Source organism: Leucopleurus acutus, assembly GCF_964270905.1.
Source record: "Leucopleurus acutus genome assembly, chromosome: 11".
Lineage (NCBI taxonomy): Eukaryota > Metazoa > Chordata > Mammalia > Artiodactyla > Delphinidae > Leucopleurus > Leucopleurus acutus.
The window spans coordinates 19375666-19400355 of record NC_139152.1 but is presented as its reverse complement, the minus strand read 5'-3'; the positions used below and the strand labels follow the sequence as shown (position 1 = coordinate 19400355).

The 24690-nt window shown below is 38.0% G+C and overlaps 1 protein-coding gene across 16 annotated transcripts in view; it reads left to right on the top strand.

The window, feature by feature from the left end:
- SOX5 (SRY-box transcription factor 5) overlaps positions 1–24690 on the top strand; it is a 994587-nt gene that overhangs the window by 950788 nt on the left and 19109 nt on the right. For 15 of the 16 annotated variants that reach the window (XM_082849629.1, XM_082849640.1, XM_082849630.1 and 12 more), the window contains one exon: positions 11599–11744. In XM_082849629.1, the coding sequence (XP_082705755.1) occupies positions 11599–11744 (146 nt within the window). The remainder of the gene's footprint in view (positions 1–11598; positions 11745–24690) is intronic. The other variant, XM_082849637.1, reaches the window with a different exon arrangement.

Below are 24690 nucleotides of genomic sequence, written 5' to 3'. Positions count from 1 at the left end.
TTTGTGTGATGTGTACAAAGTATACATAATGATGAAATACATTCTGCCTGGATCAGCAGTCAGTCAACCATCAGGATGTCAATTTTTTCTCAGTTCCGAGTTGCTTGAAACTTAACTTGTACACACCAAAGTATTATAAAAAGTCGGTCTCTTTGCATCTCCATAATTGTCATTTTAGTAGAGTAAGCAAACACTAGAAAATGCTTCTATAAGCTAACTTTTAAGAAAGTCCAATAGTTTTAGTTTAGTAACACGTAAATTAGACTGTAAATGTTGGGTTGGCCAAAAAGTTCGTTTGGGATCTTCATAACATCGTACAGCAAACCCGAACGAACTTTTTGGCCACCCCAATGCTTACTTCAACCCACATTTATTGATGCTTATTATTTTCGTACAGTTTTATGAGGAAGCTAGCACAGACCAGCTAGCACAAACCCCGGCTAGGGTTTAGTTGGGGGGAAGTCATGTATCTTAATAGTACAAAGCAGCTATTGTGAGTGCTATTCCAGAGCACAGAGAACAATGCTAGAGTCAAGAAGAGGAGAGTATTAGATTCTATTTGGGAAGGTTGAAGGATAGACTGATTCAAATGGAGCCTTGAAGAAGAGATGCATCCCTAGGCATTTTAGGCTGTAAAATAGAACCCAGAGTAAAATATCATCTTTTTGAGAAAGGCACTGATTTGGCTAATGAGTGTAGTGGAAAGTGATCAGAGTTAAAACTGAAAGAGGTAGATGGAATCTGATTTGATGCTATCCTAAGACATTTTTGACTTTTTCTCCAGACACCCATCTGATTGGAACTTTAAGAAGAGTATTGACAGCAGAAAGGGGCTGGAATCAGGGAAGTCATTGTTTTAGCGTAGGACAAGAGTAACTTACACGAAATAGAAATAAGCAATGATAAAACAAAGGAGAGGATCGATTGAAGAGGTATCATTAAAGTAGAATTGATGTAACTTATCCACAGTGGAACATACCGGGTGAGGTTCAAGCTGGAGACAGAAGAGTCTGGGATTTTGAATTTATAAAATAGACAGAATAGTGCCTCCCTGAACTGTGAAAGAGAAGACCAGAGTGGAAGCAGGTTTGGGGGAAGATGTAAACATAAAAATTCAGTATGTGTTGAATTTGAAACTTAAGAAGCCATTTAGATAGAGAAGTTCAGGAGGACATTGTTAATGCAAATCTGATATGTGAAAGAGATGCTAGAACTTTAGACATGGAAATTATTCCGTAATGAGGTTCTGGAAGCCATCAGAGCAAATAAGAATATAAGAAGCATATGGTAAGAAATGAAGTGGGGTAAGGAATCACAGGTATTACCTGCTGTATTAGTTATCTCTTACTGTGTAACTAACTAACTTAAATCTCACCAGCTTAAAACAGCCAACATTTATTATCTCATAGCTTCTAAGGGTCAGGATCTGGAAGCAGCTTAGCTGGGTGGTTCTGGCTTAGGGTCTCTCTTACGGTTCCAGTCAAGATGGAAGCCAGGGCCTAGGACTTTACTGGAGATAGACAATCCTTTTCCAAGATGACTTACTCACATGGCTGTTGGCTGAAGACCTCAGTTCTTTGCTACGTGGGTCTTTCCATAGAGCTGCTCATAGCATGACAGCTTACTTTCCCCAGAGTGAGTGGTCCAGGAGGGAGAGCAGAGAGAAAGCCATGCTGCCTTTTACGATCTGGTCTCCAAAGTCACACACAGTCAGCTCTACTTTATTCTTTTCATTATAAGAGAATCACTAAGTCCAGCCCAACTCAAAGAAAGGGGAATTAGGCTCCAACTCTGAAGGAAGGAATATCGAAGTATCTTTGAACATATTTTTAAAGCACCCTGCTTTTGTTAGGGGGAAAGCTGATGAAGAACAATTGAGGATCTTAGAATAAGAATGAAGATAAGGCAATGGCCTGTTTACCTAGGACACATTAAAGTTTGAAAAAGGAGGGGTTATTCAATGGTGTCATCTTCCGTAGAAAAGTTAAAGAACGTGCAGAAGAAACGCCTTAGGATTTAGCTGGAGGTTGTGGCCACGTAGACTGTAACAGAGAGATTTTGTAGAATGGTTTAGCAGAACATCAGTTAGAAGGATTTGAAGAACACGAGGACAGAAAGTGCAGCTGATATATGGGTCAGTCTTTTTGTAACCTTGGGGTTGAGAAGGGATCGTATTTTGAGAAGGCTGAGTAGAGGCAGGTTTTAGAATAGGAAATCATGTGTATATATATATATATATAAACAAAGGTGAGTTGGAGAGATCTATAGATATGAAAGAGTACATGGGTGATGACAGAGCAAGAAGAAATGAGAGAGGATTACCTTTGGAAAGAAGAAATGCCCCCTCTTTTCTCTAAGACTGAAGGAAATGAGGAAAAAAGAGGTAAAGTTACAGAGAAATTGTGGGATGGACAGAAGGAAAGCTGAAGGAGTGTATTTCAAATGCTTCTATCTCTACAATGTTGAATTCCAGATTATTTGCAAAGAGGAAGTCAGTCTGGGCCAGTGGGGCAGCAGTGAGAAAAGAAACAGCGAAAGCTGAGGTTTTGAGAAGTTTGAAAATGGTTTGGGGCATATGCGTTCTTTTTATCGTGTGCACCATTCTGTTATGATCTCTCTGTTAACTCTGCTCAACATCCTAAATGGACACCAAGATAAGATTTGCTTTCATGTCCGAAGCATGTGAAAGATATTTCATTTGGCAAGAATGATTCACTTGCCTAGTAGACACGAAAGCTCATAAATATCACAGTGTTGGTATATGAGCTACTTTTGTAATATCCCCAGAACTGGAATATTTAACTAAGGGAATAACTAATATATTTGCATTTTTTGCCACGTGAGGATTTTTTACTTCAGCATTCCAGGGATTCAGTATGACAAAATACTTTAGAAAGACAAGAATGTATTTAATGACATTTATCATCTGACTTTTTCCACTACTAAAACTTCTCATTTCTTTTTTCCCTGAAATGTCCCTCCGCCACATACACATCCCTCCTATTTTCCAAGGATTTGATGCCACTACAATTTACTTTTCTCTTTTCAACAAATACAGATGTTGAAAGCTGAAACTGTAATGAGTAATAATGTAGTTGGATAAAAGCTGTGAGCATTAATGGTGTTGTAAAGGTCACCCCTGAAAGAAGAATTAATGTGTTATGCCATTAATAATCCATGGAAAGCCGTGAACCAAAAGATAACTTAAGTTATCGTTAATGACATGCAGCTCTTTGCTATATATCTATTAGCTACAAATAAAGAAAGTGAGTTTTTGAGGTTGGTGAGCAATATTACAGTGTATTCTATAAGAATGCTTTTGTATGGTATGCAATTGATAGGCAGCTCCAAAGAAAGCTCCTTAAAAAGCATGAATAGTTCAGAAGAATGATGGGTAATTTTAGAATCTTTTGACCAGATGTTATCTTTCCCTTATTGGCCTTTTCAACCTATGCTGTGCATATGTATAACACTCTAAACTTTTATCAAAGCATTTTTAGTCTATTTTTTCACTGCAGCTTATTTTAGAATCGTAGACCTTTAACTAGACAGAGCAAATATACCTGTCATCTAGTCAGAAATTGTTATTTTCCAGGTAAGGAACTGAGGCCTAGAGAAGCTAAGTGCTTTGTTCTCCAAGAAGAGTTATCTGGAATAGTATAAAAGTTAGATGAGGGATGAGAGGGGCTTCATTCCTAAATTGAAGTGAACCCCGTGCACTTCAGTTTCATCTCTTGCAATGGAATAGTCCTCCCGAGGCCGAGGGCCTAGCATCTGCACCTGAGATGTCTCGAGAACTCCTGATGCCATTGCTGTTTAGCTTAATGCTATACTACTGATACTTGGTTTGTGTGCTTTGAATTTAAGTGAACTGGGTATATCTTGTGTCCTATGAATCTTCTTTCTGATTCCCAGCCCAGGACAGATTGAAATTGAGTCAGCAGTTGTGTAACACCCAGGGCTTGTATTTAACAAAATATATATATATATATATATATATATATATTTTTTTTTTTTTTTTTTTTTGCGGAACGCGGGCCTCTCACTGTTGTGGCCTCTCCCATTGCGGAGCACAGGCTCCGGACGCGCAGGCTCAGCGGCCATGGCTCACGGGCCCAGCCGCTCCGTGGCATGTGGGATCTTCCCGGACCGGGGCACGAACCCGCATCCCCCGCATCGGCAGGCGGACTCTCAACCACTGCGCCACCAGGGAAGCCCTAACAAAATATTTTTTTAAATATGTATTTTCTTATGGAAAGAAAGTCCATGTATAATTGTGGGCTATTTTTCCAATTAAAAATAACCCCAAGGGCAAAAAGAAAAAAAAAAAAGAAGTTAGGTGCTTACCCAGGGATTCTAAGTCCCTGTCCCAATGTAGACAGTCCTGTGGTTGTTACCGCTATTTTAATTTTAAGAAAACAAATGTACATGATCACCTAGTAACTTGCTCAAACTCACAGCCAGTGGAGGTTGAGGACTTACAGTCATAGTCTCTGGGTTGCTTGCTTGCTTTTTAGTTGTTGCCTATTGGCAGCCTCTCTGCCTTAGATGTTCTTCTCAGTCATCTATTTATCCTTTCCCTCATTCATCCCATAAATGAATATTGAATATCTTCTCTATGCCATATGTTTTGCTAAGTCTGGAGGATAAGCGGATGAAAGTCTAGGACTGAGGCTTTAGATACCTGCAGTCTTCGTTCTGTCATGTCTTTGGAAGATACTGGAACATACTGTTCTTGCCCTTCATTCCTCAGAGCCATTAGTACATGAAAATTAAAACTTCACTGAGCAAATGTAGGAGACACACATTGATTCAGTAAAGTTAAGGGAAATATTTTCAAGTCCAGTAATGTGATATTTTATTTCTACAACTTGCTAATTTAAAATATGATGACGTGAAGGAGGATTTTACCTTAAAATTTCATTAATTTACATTTTTTAAATGAGAAAAAAACTTCTATGAGTTTGGGTTATTGAACAATATTGTAACCATTTCACAGAAAGCCATTGGATTATCAGGAAGTTAGGGGTATTATTTCACAGCTGACAATTAATATTTGCCTAGCGCTTTACAGTTTACAAATTGCTTTCACGTTTATTATCTAATTCTCAAGAATTTTCACAGATGAAGAAATGGCTACATATCAGGGTGCCAAAAATTTGATGATGATTAAGTGACCTCAAAAAATAGAAGAAAAAATTATTATTTGTTGAAAATTACTTGAAACTCATGTGCCCTTACTTTTACTACAGCTGAAAAGTCCTACATAAAATAATTAAATGAAGTAAATAAGAATTTGTATTACCCTGATAGCATCCTTTAAATCCATGAATTTTAAGAAATCTGTGTCATATGGTTCAGGCTTCCATTGATATGATGACGACATAGATAATCAGTGAACTTGGAATTATAAAGTTAGCTACTTTCAACTTAGAAATATGCATTTATTCCTTCAACAGACCTTACCACGGGCCAAAGGAATAAAAGACTGAAAGAAAAATAATGCCCTCAAATAACTCATAGATTGGCGTGAAAGATAAATTTAGGAAAACAAAAGAGCATGTGACAACAAAAGCATCTCCAGGGTTTTACAGGAGCATGGAGATGGGAAGTACGAAAGTTGCCAAGGAGCATGTCTAGGGCATGTCAGGAAGGCCCTTACAGAAGGGGTGACACTTGAGTAAATTCCCAAACACACCAGAAAGCCACTATTTCAGTATAAGAAAAAAGCTTGGGAGACAGAGGAGGGGTGAAGAGGAGGGCGGGTCCCTGGAACAGGAAATAGTTCTGTGTAGCTTAAGCACAGAGGTCTTGAGAGACCAGCAGGAAATGATGCAGGAAGGATAAGCAGAGTTGATATCATGAGACTTTTAGGCCATTTTAAAGTGTTTGGAATTTATCCCAGAATGATGTTTTGGGGGGAAACATTAAAGAGTTTCTTGTTCCAGGCTATTTGGGAAACTCTACATACTGTTGTTATCTCTAGAAGATTCACAGTGCACATTAACATATTCAAGATTTTGAGAATACATGCAATGAAGAAACCTTTTTAACTTTAATTTAGTGTTTCCCACACTTTTTTGAACATGGAATTATTTTTTCACAGAACTTACAGATCATCAACTTATGAAATGCTCCTTTAAGCACTAGGGTAGTAAGAGATGGGTTTTTAATCAGGTAAAGTGACGTGATTCAAATTCCCTTTTTTGGAATATCTCGGAATGCTTTATCTGGAAGAAGAGTAGGAGATATATTCAAGGGATGTAAGCTTAAAGATAGGGAAGCGAGTTGAGAGGTGAAGGCATTAGCCCAAGTGAGATACGAGGTGGCTTTAGCGAAAGCAAAGGCCAGTGGGGATCGAGAAAAAGCACATTTGAGAGCTGAGGAGGAGGCATAACTCCAGAGCTTGGTTGTCTTTTGTACATAGGGTGAAGGAGGTATCTTAGACGGCTCCCAAGTGACTGGATGGGCAACTGGAAAGGGAATATGGAATGTAGAAGGAACAGATTGAGGCAGTAGGAAGATGATGAATTCTGTGCTAGCCATGCTGCATGGGACATTCCAGTAGAGAAGCTTGGTAGATATGTGTACCTGGAAATCAGAAAGGGTTTGAAGCAGGCGGTAGGTATTCTACAGTCCTTGGGATCCCCCCTTGAGTGTTAGGAGCATCCTTAAGACCAATTGCCATATGTTGGTTTGGAAGGCCGCCACAACAAATTGCTATAAACTGGGTCACTTAAAGCAAATGTATTCTGTTACTGTTTGGAAGCTAGAAAGAAATCCAGAGTTAGGGTGTCAGCAGGGTTAGTTCCTTCTGGAGACTCTGAGGGAGAATCTGTTCCGCTCCTCTCTCCCAGCTCCTAGAGGCTACTGGCAATCCTTGGTGTTCCTTGACTTACAACTCCAGTGTCTGCCTCCATGCTCACGTGGCCTTCTCCCCTGTGTCTATGTGTCAAATCTCCTTTCTCTTAGAAGAACACGAATCATTGAATTTAAGCCCACTGTAAATCCAGCGTGATCTCATTTCAAGATCCTTAATTTAAACATCTGCAACGACTCGATTTCCAAATAAGGACACATTCACAGATACCAGGGGTTAGGGCACACACATATCTTTTTGAGAGACACAATTCAACCCATTACAAGTAGTTTACTGTTTTTCCTTCTACCTTTTAACAGGCTCTTCCCTTGTGGAGCAGCCGTTTACTCACTCTTTCTGTTTAGATTTTATCCCCTCTACGATTGGACTTTCCAGTTTGTCCATCTTTTTCTGCCCCTGAAAATATATAACAGGGACCATTTTAATTTTGAGAATTTTGTTGGTTATGGTTAAGAAACACCAAGGTATAAAAAAAATCAAATTGTGGAAAATTTAACACAGTCACAGACTCTCATATATTTCTTACATTAATGATCCCTAACCTGCATTTCCCAAATCTCATTTGAGGCACTAACTGGAAGCCATATTGGCCTTTGCCCTCCCATTTTCCCTCTAAGAAGCTCACCAAACCTCTCCTGAACACGTTCTTCTGATCATAAGATGTACTTGCTGCCTGAATATATAATGAAGGCAGAATAAAATGTAGCAAGTGATCACTTGGGGTCCTTTGAACTCTAATAGGTGACTCCCATTTCACTGAACCTCTGTGCCAACAAGAAATGATATCCCCTCACAGACTTTTTTTTTTTTTGCGGTACGCGGGCCTCTCACTGTTGTGGCCTCTCCCGTTGCGGAGCACAGGCTCCGGACGCGCAGGCTCAGAGGCCATGGCTCACGGGCCCAGCCGCTCCGCGGCATGTGGGACCTTCCCGGACCAGGGCACGAACCCGTGTCCCCTGCATCGGCAGGCGGACTCTCAACCACGGCGCCACCAGGGAAGCCCCCTTCACAGATTTTATCATAATGGTCAAAGCCGTGCAACAAGACTGCTGAGGATGAGCATATAGGGAAAATGAAAGAGGAAAAAAGAGAAAAGAATTAACATTTTTGACTGCCTCCTCAGGTATACGAAGTGTTATCTACTCCTTCACATGTGTTATTTCATTTAATTCTTCCATCAGCCTTACGTTCATTTTACAGTTGAAAGAAATGGAAACTCAGTGAAATTAAGTGTTATAATTTGGCAAATATCACACTTCCTAAGAAGCAGAAACCTGGATCCATCTGAATGCAATGCCCAAATTCTACCTATTTCACTCTGCCATTTTGTAAACTGACAGTTACTGAATGACTTTCATGGACCATTTATTATGCTAAGAGACTACATTAACTCATTTAATCTTCGCAGTGTCATGTTTATCTAGTGAGGTTATTCCATTTAACCAATAAGACCAGTGAGATTTAGAAAGGTAAAACAATATGTACAATTTATATAGCTAGTAAGTAGCAATGTTAGGACTTTAATTTAGGCTTATCCAACTCCAAAGCACAAATTATTTTCGGGTGATGGAAACCTTGGACCAAATCTAAGGAGCAATTGAAGTAAGATCCCAGGCAAGGATATGAAGATGGAGAAGTCAGAGATGAGGATCCAGTGCTATGATGAGAAGCAAGGAAGGAAGGAGTGTCCATAAGAAAGGGATCGTCAATGCTGTTTCTGCCAGGACTGGAAAGTGTCCCTTGGGTTTGGCATTTGAAAGAGCAAGGGGAGCGGAAACAAGACTGTAGCAGGAATGGGAGGGTGAGGAGGGAATGGGAGAGTATGATATGAATCTTCGAGAAGCTTGGCTTGGAAGGTAAAGAAACAGGATTGGAACGAGAGGGCAACACAAAGTTAAGAGACTTTATTTGCTTGTTTCAGGAGGAGAATCTTAAGTACTTACAAGTTGAGGTGGTAATGGTAGTAGAGAAGTTCAAGTGGATGATGTAAATGTGAAAGAGAATAACCAGTAGAGAGATATAGAAATCGAGAGCATGAATTTGGGGGATTTGCCTTGAATAAAAGTAGCGGTACCATTTTCATTGAAACAGGAGGTGGCAGTGGGCATACGTGGAGATCGATGTGAAGCTAGCCTGGGGTAGGAGTCAGGGTGGGGAAGGAAGGTGAGAGTTCAGCCTTATTGGTCTTTCCAGAATTGGAGGTGAGGCCATTTACTGAGAGAGGGAATCAGCATAACTGGGAAGTTGGTGACTGTGATGAGAACAAAGTGTAAAGAACCAGCAAACAATCCTGTTATGATTCAACTCTGTAATATGTGAATGGCTTTATGATTTAACACAGCAGATACAACGTTAGAATTTCATATAGCATTTTAACTAAAATTCAAGTCTCTGAAAGCAAGAATGTTTCTTTTAAAGTGAGCACCTATATCCACCTGCACACAAACACACATCTCACATTGGAAATACATTGGAAATAGCCATTACAGAACATATGTATGTCTGTCAGTTATTCACCCTCGTAGTAATAGATGCATCCTTTCTGCATCTATAGTAATGATTTTTCCTACACAGTGTTATCTTGACAGTGCCTAAAAAGCATAAAGATTTCATACTTTTATTCAGTGTCATGTGCCGAATCATTTCAAATATATTTGTGCTCTGGAGAAGCTAAATAGACTCCAAAAACACATGGAACCAGGTTGTACATAAACAGGGGTTAGAGGATAGGAAAAGCAGGCTGATCCTCTTAAGATCTTTTACTAAACGAACACATACCAAGACCATCCCTGTCATTTAAGAGCTGCATTTTTTTCCAGAGTGGTAGTGTTCGTGAACAGAATGAGCTGAAGAATAATATATTAAGAAGGTTGTGCAGGAGAACCAAGTCCAGATGTTGAGGATAATAGAAGGTTAAAAACGACCGTAATTTTAAGTACATATTAACCCTAAAGGGCTGACCTAGATCTAAATAGTTGTTTATGATTCATATTGTATTTATAATGAGCAAGGATGTTTTCTTTTGAATACATTCCAATGAATTTAGCTCAGAAAAGCAAAATATATAGTAGCTCTCAAGGCTCCCCTTTCCATCGCCGACCCCGGAACTTCTCTTTCTGCCTTAAGGAGATCAGAGGAGGATGTTCAGTCTGTGCATAGTAAGGGGGGAAGGACACGGATCATTTAGAAGCCTTCCAGCTCTGAAGCACTGCGCTAATCTGACATCAGCTTCTTCAATAGAAATGTTTAAGCAGCAAGAAAGTATTCTAGGTTTTTTGGCAATTGGCAGATCAGATAGAAGAGTCTAGCAATACGACGAGGTCGTGTAATCTGACATGATTAGACAAGGCTCTTTAGTACCAGAACATTCATAATTGAGACAAAGAAAGAGTATTAATAACACTTTCCTAACACGGCAGTTAGCCATTTTATATTTCCTTTCTTTAATCTTAGTGTTTTTCAACAAATCATGGGATTTAATAGCGTGTTTTGGCAGATTAGAGGATTTATGGCCCAGATGTTTTTTGTTCTAAAAATGGATTAGGGTGTAAAGTTTGCTGGAATCCACGGAACATGTTGAGGCAAGCCGGTCATTTTATGTGTGATTAGTGCCTGCCTTCTGTCTCACAGTCCCTCCATCTGTCACAATTCACCAATGGATCTGGTTAGATTTAGCCTCATGTCACAAACAAGTCCCTTTTCTGGGCAATTTCATATTATAGATTCAGTTTATGCCATTTTATGCCCTAGTTAAAAGATAGGGAGAGTGAAAGATGATATATTAGCTTTCCTTTCAATATTTGCAAAACAATCCCTTCCTATCGCTCTTCTACCCTAAAATCATGCAGTTTACCAGCATAATGTGCATCAGATAAATAAATGACCAGAGTTAAAATTAGCCTTTCTCCTTACACCTGGTATTCTTTAAAAGAAATATTTTAGCTTTCTTTTTCTTTTTTTTTCCCCCTAACTCTGGATTGTGGAGTTGCGCCACAAGTTGGTCACTTGACCATCCCATTAAGAGTGTGAATTAAGTGTGATCATAGTTACCCAGTAGCCACAATTTATTATTCAGCAATTAAAGGTGCTTGGTTACATTCTGTGCTTGAAATTTAGCCTCTTAACTATTGCAAGTTTGTATCTGTAACAAGACATTGCCAACTGTGGTTTATTTCACCATGGTTGGATGCAGGGGGGAAATGCTCTTCTTTCAGTCAGTTAACAATGATTTGTTCCTTCTGTATATAACAAACCTAATAGTGCCATACTCAAACTCTAAATTGGCCTTTCTAATACTATGAGTGTCAGTAATTAATAGCAATAATTATCAATACCTTTATCCTATGGTAACATTCAAATGATCCTTATAGGAAAAAAACCAAAGACAGGTTGTATTTTTGCACTACAAAATATTCAGATAACTAAAAAAGTTTATCTAAAAATTATATTTTAAACTTCTTTTCAAACATGTGGAAACAGGTGTATTTCACTTAAATATTACATTTTGATAACAAATGTTTGGCACCATGTTGATGTAACTGTGTGAATCAGTCATCATCAATTATTTATTCATTCATTCATTTTTAGACTGATTCCATTGAGAAATTAGTACATGCCAGACACCAGCCATTCCCAAAAAAGAAGTGATTTTTATGATGAAAGGTTAACCTATCCATGCACTTGTACAAAACATATCCTTCGTTCTGTTACATCTTCAGGTTATTTAAATGACCATGATGCTGTCACCAAGGCAATCCAAGAAGCTCGGCAGATGAAGGAGCAGCTTCGGCGGGAACAACAGGTGCTTGATGGGAAGGTGGCTGTTGTGAATAGTCTAGGTCTCAATAACTGCCGAGCAGAAAAGGTTAGTTCCTAAAATAACTGACTTTCCAAAAATACTTAAATTGCCTGACTATTTTTCTTCTTTATCTTTTTCTCTTCTCACCATCCTTGGAATGACGGTTCTCCCACCCTTTATCCCTCCATCAGTGCAGAACTCTTCATGCCCATCCTAATCAAAACCATCTGGAAATGAAAAGCGTTATAATTCTCTGCTATCCATCTGAACCTTATTGACAATTAATATCCCCTTTTCTGCCATCACTTTGTATTAAAATGAAGTGGCATTTGAAATACCTGAGTCTCAGTGAAAGTTTTGCTTTACAGAGATGCTCAACTTGTATTTGGGGGTGAGCTGGATCTGAAAATGCCGAATCTTCTTTAATCAGCATAAGCTTGGATGATACCCATGCTTGTAGTCTCAGCATCTAAGATCCTGAGCTTGTCATAATGTTTCCAATGCAAAGCACTGTCAAGTTTTAGGTGACTGCACAATTGGAGGTTTTGACTTGATCATAAAACAAAGTTTGCTGTTTAAAATGTGGACATTATTATTATACCTATTATTATGCTTAAGTCCAGTGAAACTTCTGGATTTATCTGAGCTATAATAATTTCAAACTATTTTGTCTAAGCTACATTGTATTTTATTCAGAAAAATATTATGTTATTATAGAATGCTTGGAGTGATATACTTCTTTTGGTCATAGTTGGTATTTTTAATCGAAATTTTAAAGTTACTGAATCCCCTTTTCTCAAAATCCTGTAGCTAAATAGATATAGTAGATGAGAGAAAAAATGATCAGATACTTAGTAATAACTTGAAAGTTAATCATCATGGGAAGGTTATGAGTCAAACGGTGTCATCCAGAATGAACAGATTGCTAATTTGGATAGCTTTCTGGTTTCCCAGGTTTTATATGGAATTTTACATATAATCTCTAAGAAGCTAGCAATTTGCATAGTGAAGGTGTGACCTTGCCACAACTGTACTTTTCCTCTGGTCCAAACATGGGTTAAAAGGATAGAGAAATGATTTCAGTTCTGTTCTGTTCCTGGAGGGGAGAGCAAAGCATGGTCAAGTGTACATCCCTTGCAGTCTCACAACATAAGAAGAGCAACATTGTTGCAGCTCGAAGGGCACGAACATTTTCTAGCTAAGCACCAGAAGGGAAGGGGAACAGCAAAGTGACAGCTCTAAGAAGGAATGATAGCAAGCATAGAGGAATTTATATTCAAATATTTAAACATTCTTGAAAGGATGCTTGAACAGAAATTCCCTTTCTCTGCTCCCCATGTAGAAATGAGTTTAGCACTCAGCCAGATGCTAATGTAAAGTGACTCAAGCTATTCCTTGCAAGCATAGCTAAATTGCCATTATTTGTTAAGCGCATTGAATTCAGCTGTGGATACAGCAGTTGGTTGCATTCAGCAAGCATCTGTACCCTTTTTTTTTTTTTTAATCCTCCAAAGCAGAGACAACTCTACCTATCTCCCCCACTCTCCTCCCCTGTGCTGGCTGGGAACTGTCAAGTGACAACCGACCAAATCCTTTTGGACAGGAGGCCTTCATCCTGAGTTCTATATACTTACAAAACAGGCCTTGTGGTTGGATCAGGGAGCCCATTAAAAGCGCTTTGATGGTATGGAAATTCATCTTCATGAAGCTCCTAGGCCCCTAAGCAGCATGCTGTTTAGCTGTGGCTACAGATCAGTCATTCACATCGGAGAGCAATAATTGTGCTGACGGCTTGTAAGGCAACGGGAGTACATAAAATAATCCTGGGCCCTCCACCATGGCACTGCGAGTTAATCTTCTCTAATACAGATCAGCTGTTGTTCTAACACATGACTTCATGCAGGCTCCAGTGACTCTGCTCAGCCTTTGATTAAGTAACAGGAGTGGAACCATCTGCATTCATTTTATCCCATAGTTGTCCATTGTTAGGGACCTTATTTCCACTTCTTGTTCCACCTCCACAATCAGACTTCATTTTATTTCTCTGATTAGCACCTCCTATTTGAGTTGCAGGAGTGAGAGTTGCCTCTGTTGAAAACTACTCCTTTCAATTTTCCTTTCTCTTTTGTAGAATTATAGTAACTGTTTTTTAAAAAATCTATTTCTGAAGTAATACCTGCCAGTATCTGTTGGCCAATTAAGATGTCTCCATTCTCAAGACGTTGGTGCCCCCAGATCTCTTCACCATGCCCTTTCCATGCAGTTGAGTTACATCCTCAACTATTGTCTTACATTTTTATGGGTTTTTAAGTGAAAATCTTAAAAAATGAAATTGTATCATTGTAATTGTAAAACATAAAAATGTAAAAACCCGTTATTGTCATAGTCTGGCAAACTCTTGTAATGCGTAAGTAAACCTTTTCAGCAGGAGAGTTCGAATTAGTTCATCCCTATGTTACCCTTGACACTTGAGATTGAATCTCTCTTAGAAGCAGGAATTACTGTGGTTGCCTTTTCCTGTTGAAATAGCCTAGCCGGCATTTCTACCAAATTAATGATCAATCTATGTCTTGCAACTCATGGGAATGAAATAATGTCAATTTAAATCTTTTAATTAGTCATTATTCAACATTAGCACCCCTGTGTATTAGGGACAGTGCTGTGTACTTGAGGCACTGTATTGAACAAGAAAATATGTCCTCTGCCTTTATAGAGCTTACAGTTTAGATCAAATTACGAGTTTGTTAATCACGGCATATTTATGTGTGTGAATTCCTATAGGAAGTGAATTAAGACCCCATACTGCTGAGCATGTCAGATCAGTTACATACCTGACTCGACAGAGGTAGCTGCTTGTTTTTCCACATAAAGCAGCATCACTAGACATATTGCCTCATCGTTTTTTTAATACCTACCTTTTTAATCGATTTCTATAATCGCCCAACTTTATCCATGGCCAAAGCATAGTTAGATCAGTAGTTGGTTTGAAATTTTGCTTCACAGTCCCTAACAAAAGACAGAAACACAGTATGTATAAATTCCTCTTATAATTTGCACTATCGCTCCCAAAAGGACGACATTTTTTCTCTCTTTAAACCATGCTCCCAACTTCCTAGACCCTAAAAGTATGTGAAATAAATGTAAGACGTGGGGAAGATGAAGGAGAGAGAAAGATAGAAAGGAGCTGGGAGAAAGGAAAGGGGGAAGGAAAAGTAATTCAGCCAGATGCCTTCCGTCAGTCTAAAAGGAGATAGCAGGACCCAAGATGCAGATAATTGGAAACCTGTAGCAGAGATCTGTTTTCTTGAGTACACAAGCCCTATACACATTAACTTGTCTTCACATTTCAAATGACCAACATGCTTGTCTCGACTAGAATGTCTTAATTCTGAAAAGCTGTAATTGGGCAGTGAAAACAATTAGAGGTGTGAAGATAGGGACAAATGTTTTCCAGTCGTATGTACCAAAACACATAATGAAAGTCATTCGTACTGAAACACATTTTAATTGAAGACTTCTAAAAGATTTTTCATTTCTTTACTTTTCTTGGAAGTGTTTCAACATACCCAAGAACTGCGTATGTCAGGTTTCTTGGAAACTCTGGGACGCAGTGTTATTTATAATTGTCATCTCTGGTTAATTATAGCCTGATTGTATATTCAAATAATGTTATCTTTTACCACTCAGCTCTGTTACAGATTAGTGTCATAGGTGAATAAGTAAGCTTCTCAGGTAGGAAGAATCAGAAGAAGACCCTCATACATACATTTGTTTTGTAAAAACCACCTGCTTTGTGTCTTTAACACCCAAATGGCAAATGGCACGGTTTTGACCAGCTGCATACTCAGGTTCTGACCTTATAAGCTTACCTGATAGGAAATCATAAAAACTTCAGTTTTTGTCCTGATCCTACCAGGCAACACTAATACAATAGAGACGCAGTGCACTGCAATGAGGAACAGACCAGAAGTTTCCCTGATCACTTCCCTCACTACCCAATGTAGTTGTCCTAGAAAGATAATGCCCATGCTGTAATACCTGTTAGAAATGTTTGTCATGACATGTATCAGGATATCTAAATACAGTAGCTTCAACAAATACTGATTAGCTTTTAGCCTACAATGAAGTTCAGGAGTAGGAGGTTGGTGGCCTTAGCTCACTAGTTCAGTGATGTCAGGGTTGAAATCACTTGATTATCTGGGCTGTTCCCTTAGAGTCACAAAATGTTGCTGCACCTACAACTATGTCATGAAGGCAGCAGACTCAGAAAGAAGTTATTTTCTCTTCGCTGAAGTTCCATCTTCACTCACATAGTCATATTTCACTGCACCCCTCAAGCCGACTTCCATAAACATCTCCTTTGGGTAGAACTGGGTCATTTGCACATCTTCATGACAGTTACTGGTCAAGGAAGAGAGACCACTTTAAATGGATCGCAGATTATTTTCTGGGACTGAATTAGAGCCCTTATCCTATCTTCCTGAGATCAAAGGATATCTTTTTTTTTAAGAAAGGCAGACCGCTACCTGCAGCACCTCATTTGGATGTGTCTCGAGTCTTGGAAGCTTGACTAGCCTACTTTCTTCTAGGAATGGACCTTGAGAGCTTGTTTGGAGGGTCTAGCAGGGCAGAACAGCTTCTCATACACCCTCGACCGAAAAAGGGCCCTCTCCTGTTGGGGAAGGCCATCCTCTTCCCCTGAGCTTACAGCTCCAGGAGGGATGTACATGGATCCATGGGGCAGGAAAGGGGACACCTGTGTAGCCATCCAGATCAGCCAGTCAACCCTGGCGATCAATGGGGTGACAGAGGTCGCAGCCAGATCACCCTCACATTTAAGGGATATCTTAAGACCAAAGGTTATATTGGCAGGAACAAAAAGATAGACCAGAATGGCTACCGGGTAGGAAAAGGCCATTGTCAGCCACGGCTACATTATAAAAATGATACCAAAGCTCTCAGATATTTTCATCATAAAGCTGGTTTGTTTTGATTCCATTTGATGTCATCTATCTAACTACTTTTGCTCTTCTCTGTTGCATGTCTAGGGCCTTACACCTTGTCTGTGTTTCAGAAAGAATTAAATGACATTCAAGAATGTGTACAAGAAAACATTGTTTGGTGCCAGGTTAAATCAATGAATGTATGTTCGTCCACATACTTTCTACATATTAAGGCCAACTTCTGTATTACTTCTTGTATATAAAAAAGATGTCACTCACAAAAATAAACATACAAATATGTGCATGTATTTCTTAAGGTAGAGAATTTATTCATCAAACATTAATTGCCTGCCGTGTACCTGAAATCTAAACACTTGCACATGCTATGCCTTCATCAATAACTGCAAATAAAAATAGCTAGGAAAATGCCTTACTTTTCCCTCTGAGGTTCAGTGAAAATTCTTTGCAGATTTCCATAGAATAAGATGAAAATTCGGTGAATAATATGTATCTTTTATTTTATTTATTTATTTATTATTATTATTTTTTTTTTTGCGGTACGCAGGCCTCTCACTGCCGTGGCCTCTCCCGTTGCGGAGCACAGGCTCCGGACGCGCAGGCTCAGTGGCCATGGCTCACGGGCCCAGCCGCTCTGCGGCATGTGGGATCTTCCCGGACCGGGGCACGAACCCGCGTCCCCTGCATCGGCAGGCGGACTCTCAACCACTGCGCCCCCAGGGAAGCCCAATGTGTATATTTTAAATAATGATTTACTCAGTAATGAAACCAGTTTCTCTTTTTGGTGTCGGTCATATTCAAAAGAAGTTTTACCACATACATTATAGATGGACTTGTAAACAAAGGTTAATTTTATTACTCTGGCACTTGAAAACTCTTCCAGTACAACCTCCTCTTTTCTGCCATTGTCAACCCTTTTCTTTCCCTTTAACAGAGTGCCAAACATGAAATGACAGTGACCAATGTTGACTTCATGCAGATGTTTAATAATGAAAAAAAGTGTGTCAGTCCCAGCATTAGTTACAAATGGCAGTAAGTGTATCGGATGGCAGCCCTGTAATAATTTTACATCCATCATTCTTTCCTGATGCTTCACTGGCCATCTGATGGATGGGGCCAGCAGTGTTAACTCTTCAGAAACTGACACAGTGTATCTACTTCAGCATTATCTAACATATGCTCCTTCTCTTAGATAAGGAGAAGGCATGTGAGGAATTATAAACTACAGGTTTGCTTTGAAAAAGTGAATATGAAGGAACTCATGCCTTTGCATTCAGTGGCAGGTACTACAATTAATTAATGATTTATGGGTGGCTTTTGTAGTTGTTGCCTTTAGCTAAAATGAATTAGAGAAGTCAGATTAGAGCTAGACATTTCAGTGGTAAGAGGAAAAACTCCATGAAGGAGGAAGCTATGTTAGGTAAATCGTTCAGGAGGAAATGAGATAGATCATTGCAACAGTGGGACAAAACAGGAGCTTTTCCTTGGGGGGTGTGTGTGTGTGAGTGTTTGTCAAACAAAAATGTCCCCAAACTTTTAAATCTTCTGGTTAGAATTTACCTGAGCACAAATTAAAATAACACAAATGGTTAATATTTTCTTTTTATAGAAGTGAATATATATTATTTTTTATCTCTAATGTAATTATTTATTTGGTGATTTTAATTAAAAGATACACAAAATCTGAAGTTGAATATTTGCCTTTTTATTATTGGAGTCTCTCTACTCTAAATATGTATGTAAAATGGATAGAGAACTGCTTTCTAGATAGCGGATTATTAGAAAATCTAGAGTAGTTTTTTACGTGCAAGTTGGCATTCGATCCTCAGGTTTTCTTTTCTTTTGTTTTTCATTCATAAAACCTTCTTAATACTGAGTGTCTTAGCTAGGGAACACTTCTTATGGGACAGGAGGGGAGAGGAAAACCCCTTAGTGAATATTATCAGCACCGAGCAGCCCGTTTTCAAAGACCATGACAAAAAGGCAAATAGGTATTATGTCATCACCCATCCATCACTCTATATGTCAGCCTTTCAATAATTCCAATCGACATTCTCGACAGGCTGGTGCAAGTTAAAGGGGCTGTTTGTTTCTAGAAATTGAGTATAGGCTGTCTATAGCCTTTTGTTCCAGATGGTTTTCTTCTGTGTCTTTTCATTTCTTTCTTTTTCTTTCTTTTCTTTTTGGGGGTATTTAATTGAAATACATGCCGAGTTTGCAGACTGCAAAGATCAGAGCTGTTTTCGTCCAGCAGTGGTAACTATGCATTAAACATTTTGATTTGTTTGAGCTTGAAGTTTAGTCCTTTTTTGCCATTTGCTTCATGGAGTTTGTGTATATTTACAGCCTCTGCATTTAATGGCCACATGCCTTATTTTCACAGATGGCCAGTGGAAGACTTTTTCTTTCTCTTAGTATAGCCTGCTTTCAGTTTTGCTACATTTGTCACAGTGCCACTACTTGCAGCTAGCAAGTGCCCACGCTTGGTGGGGAGCAATTATGGTGTGAGTTTTTAAGGAGCTTTTTAAAGGGTTTTTTTTTTTTCCAGTAAACTTTTTATGGTTTAATTTTCAAGCCTAGAAAAGCTGTGCATGTTTTCAAACAGAGAGTCTTGTGTTCTTTACATCATTCTGGTAGAGGGGTTAGTGCAGGATGGTCCAATAAAATGAGACACACAGGGCATGCCAAATTGGGTTTCAGATAGACACCCACAGGCCTCTCTGATGATTGAAATTGTCTGTTCATTTAAAGATATGAGGATAGGCTCACAATAGTATTCCTGAAAAAAAACGAGTTTGAAAACACCGTATGGAGAATGATCTAGATATTTTTAAAGTACATTTCCATGGTACATAGATAAAAGACTAGAAGAAGAATAAACAATCATTTTGCCAAGGTGATGGGGTTGGAAATTTACATGTCCCCACATTCCTGATTTTTTCAAATTTTCTGTAAGTAAAATAAGAATCACTTTTGTTGTTGGACCAGAAGTGTTATTTTTGAAAACCTGGTCTACTAAGAATGATCTTTCCTTCCCTTCTCCCTTGCTCCCTTCTTTATCCCCAGGATCAAATAGCTGTCTTCAAGACACTTAAACATTAAGGCACTGAAATAATCAAAAAACCATTTGTTTTTCAATTATCCTCATACTTAGTAGATGTATTGTATTCTCTATCGTCATTTATTACAAGTGACTTTAACAATATGGATTTAAAATTATGAGGAAAATATTCTGAATTTAACATTTATTTCAAAGGGCCTCATTGAGTCTTTCCACTTATACCTTTTCTCTTTTACAAATGAGAAACACTTGTTTATGAGTATAGGAGTAAAAATAGGAGTAATAATAGCTATTGATATCTAGTTTGTATCTTACCCTTTTCAACTGCTTTCACATCAAATTTCAGTTCTGTACAGTATTATAAGCAGAAAAGTACTCATATCTTTGTTTTAAAAATAAAAACCTTGAGGTATGACATTATTATAGGAATCCGAGTGGTAGATCAGTTTTTAAACCCAGGTCCTCTTGTTCAAATTTCAGTCTCTTTTCTAATGGGCCATGCTGAAGATGTTCAAGAAAGTAACTCAGTGCCTGTTTGATTAGACTGTACCCCAGCGTTGGCCATGTGTATCATTTAGTACATTTTTGAGGATTTATCACACACACACACACAAATCCTTTAATCAATCAGCGTCTCCATCATTTGTGTATCTTTTTTCCAACTCTTTGTTTTCCCTGTTTCTGCTCCCTGTCTAGGTCTTCCTTTCTTCACCACGCACCAGCCCCCTTCATTAGAGAATGAGCCGGGAAACAGAAAGAATATGTTCCATCTTCTTTATTTTGCTTCTCATAGCAGCTCTCCTAAAACATGTGAAGTTTTAGCTGTTCATTAAAATGAGATTTTAAATATCTATTCTACTCTAAATTTTTTCCCCTAAAACTACCATGGATGATTGAAAAGCGAACTATAACCCCGCTCTGCCTCTTTCTAGTCGTCAGACCCAGCATTTCGGAACCAAACCATTTCTCTTTAAAACAGTGCAAGTATATTTATTTAACTGAGGTAACTACTGGCTACTGAGGCTGCATTTATAAGAATACGTACAGTTTTACAGCTTTTATTCTATGAAAAGGAAAAATTAAAGAGCAAAGGTCTATACGTTTCTGTAGCTCACTAACTGAGTGACCCATTGTTTATAGAACAGTTATCATCAGACAACATTCCAGTTGTGTGTTTACGTCTGTGCAGCCCTCCCACCTACCGGACACCCTGTGTAGGTTGTGAATTCTATTATTTTACTTTGTTGGGCTCCTATTTTTCTCACATTAAGCCTTCTGATTTGACTTGTTGTGCACAGTATCTGTATCTGCCGTGGTTTGAAATAAAGTCATGTTTTTAGACTTTGGCTGAATGCTGAACACATACACAGACACTTGAAAACTCAGGTCTTAGTTTTTTCCTCTCCTGCCTTCCCTCTTCCACATGTACAGACCATAAGCACCCCTGGGACAAGTAAGCAAGGACCAATATTTTACCATGATATTATTCATGTGTACCCTCTTTGTGAATGATTTCTTTCCTACGGATTCCTTTGAGTGGCTCTTCGGTTCATTACCCCACACACTCAATGACTTCTTCCTCTCCATGGCAGTCATGTTGAATTTGGACATATGACTGCGTGTTTCACAATGCACTTAGAATCTGTAAATCTGAGTATTATTGGACAGTCCCTTCACAAAATGTATTTCAATAATCATATTTTTTGGGTTTTGTTTCATAATTTGAAATATCTTCCTTGAATTTAAGAAAATGATGATAGAATTCTCAATTATAAATGGAGTACCTTTACATTTTGAAACATAATTAACAGCTTCTGAGGAAACTATCATCATGGATAGAGAAACATGTATAGCTGTATACATTTGTCAAAATATTTTTGTTTTGTTTGAGCAACTCCAGTCAAGTGGAACATAGAATTGAAAGAAAATGTAAAGGGCCTTTAATTCAACATATCATCTGATGTTGAATTGCCAGGCAGGTAGTCATATGACCAATACTTGAAAACCTCTAGGGAAGTGAAATTTTTTGCATCCTAAGACAGCCCACTCAATAGAGAGACAACTCTTTTATATAACTCTTCCTTCAGTGGTTCGTTATCTTTCACTTGATAACTTACAACCATTGGTCAGTATTCTGTCTCTTTACTACATATGGCCAAATCCTCTCTTCTTCACAAATAAGAGGTCTTGATTCTTTTTAAACATGGAGATTCTTAAGATATTTAAAGACAGAGATTGTCGATCTCCTCTTCAACTCTCTCTTGCAAGGTCCTGTGCAATTTCTCCATGAAGACAACAAGGATATTGATAGGAACATAACCCAAAGCTGAGTTAAGTCCAAAACATTATGGCCATGGTCTGCATTCCAGTTTTTGCAGAAAAAGAAACTAGACCATTACAACATAGTTTTTCTTAATGAATCCATACTAGCTTCTTGTTGTATCACATCCTGTACTAAGTGCTCTTAACTAATCCTATAACAATCAGTTCTGTCTTTTCTGGAACATACATTAAGTGCTCAAGTCATTGTTCCACAAATTCTCTCTTTATTCATGAAAACTCAGAATTAGTTATTTATGTACAATTCCTAATATTTCTCCCACTTTAAAATCAGTTCTTTAAAAATCATAAATAGGGATTCATCAATTTTATCCACAAGTCATTTTACTATCTTAGAAATGTATTCATCCAGATTAAGACTTGAATTCATAGAAGCTGTGTGTTTCCTTCAAAGCAATTCTATCTTCAGCTTTGTAATACTTCTTAAGAAAACTTGATGTGCCAATACAGTTCACTTTGACCAGATTGCCTGATGAAACTAAGTTTCTATGAAATTTAGCAAGAATTATACTTCAAGAAACATTTCATGAAGCTGGCTACCAAAGTTCACAAAAGGAAATTAGATTGTGGGAACAAAATTATGGGTTCTAATTTATTATTTTCTCCACTAGGGGTATCTCTGAATTTAGAAGGGGAAAAAAATCAGGATTAGGTAAGGATTTTTTTATAGTTGACTAAACCACAAGACACTTATGGACTTTTCCAACCCCTTAGCTCATATATCCATATGATTCTCTGATGGAGAAAATGAATGGAAAAATATTCCTGAAGGATACTAGATTTCAGAGTACCAAAGTGTCTGAGAAACTCACATTTGACCAGAATAAAATTAGTAAAAGATTTCTTCAGATTGCATTTTTGTTGGCGTTGGAGAGAAATGTATGTGTGTATGTGTGTGTGTATTTGTACATAATTTATTGTAAATCTTTTACAACAAAGCTTTCTTTCCCATTTGTGCAGTTAGATTACGTGGGTGGATGCTTACTTTTTAGAAAATGGCAATCTCAGTAAGCAAGGGTGAAACCAAGAGATTGAAGGGGATCTCAGACACATGCATTGTTTTTTATGTTCTACTTAAGCTGATGAAAAAATTCTCCAACCGATAAATCATTATGACATTATAAATAATCTTTCATCTTCTTTGGTGGTCTGTGAGGGTCACATAATTGGAGGGTTAAAAACCTTTTTTGTTTCTTTTTTCTTCCTGTGTCATTAGTATAGAAGGAGATCATAAAAAAGGTCAGCCAGAAGGGGTTTAACTGTTACTGAGTCAACATTTGACAGTCACACTCTATTCTGTCATTTCATGCATGTGCTTTTTATGAGTTTTATAGCTTTGTGAGCTTTATTTCAGGGATGTCCATTATCATAGCCGATCCACAGCCCATCTCTTTCTTTGTGTATGTGTGTCTGATGGTAAGTAAAGCTTGTCACTTATATAAATCCCAATTTCAAGGAGTAATAGAGGAACCATCTACTCATGCAGTTTAGGCTTAGGTAACTAAGGAAATATCTACTTCCTCTAGAGCACAGTTTGTGTGGTTGTTTTGTTTTGACTGCTCTATGAAATATCGACAAACAATGTGCCTTTTGAGCCTTTACAAACACAGTGAATTTTTAGTTGTTTTCTATATAGTTGAGGTAATGGAATAAGAGAAGTTTTCAACTTAAATATGTACTAGACTTATATTATAGGGCTATAAACCATCAGGCCTGAGAATCAAATGGAAAATAAAAAAGATTAAATACATTGTCAAGGATGATGCACAAGAGGAAAGAAAAAATCCCAACAACTTTTAGAGTTGTTACAAACATTCTCCTTTTTAATGCATATTTGTCCACTACTCTGGCTGTAGACAATAAAGGATCATAACCACAGCAGGATACTTAATACTCATATTGAAATAACTATTCCTGTAATTCTTATATTTTAGGAAGAATCTATCTTTTTCATTTCCCCTATTTACTTTTTCCCTAATATTAAAAGCATATCTTTTTCATTTTTTGAACTAATGAGAATCTGTCATATATTACAGCACCATTTTACAAATTAGGATTCTGAAACTCAGGGAGGTTAATTGATTTGTCTAAAGTAGTATAGCTAATATATATGGCAGCGTTTGGTTAAAATGTCATGTTCCTGATCCCAAAGCCATTATTTTCTATATGGGTTATTTTCTCTATTTTCAGATATGTTCTTTTCCCACTGATCTCTATAGCCTTTTGCCATTCAGAACGTTGTTTGCTTAGAAAGCACTGATCTTTACTGACCACTTCTAATCAGCTAATTACCCACATCTCTTTAGATATTTCTTGGCTCTCCTTGTTGATTCCCACCATAGTCTGGTGTCATGTGCAAACAATACATGTGCTGTTTTCCATTATTCAAGTCATTGGATGAGCCACAGAGCCCAAAACCAGCTGCCAAATTCCCTAAGTGAATATTAACACATTAATAATCGTTATATGAATGTTGAGTTTTAGAGTTATTCATTTGACCCCAAGAAACTATATTGTCTAAAACTTTCTTTTCTTCTGTAGATCAGATACAATTTACTTGAATGTTTCTTCAAGTCAACATAGGATCAGAAAGTTTTTCAAGTTAAGACAAACTTTACCTTAAGTTTCTTCTTGATCTTAGTAAACCTAC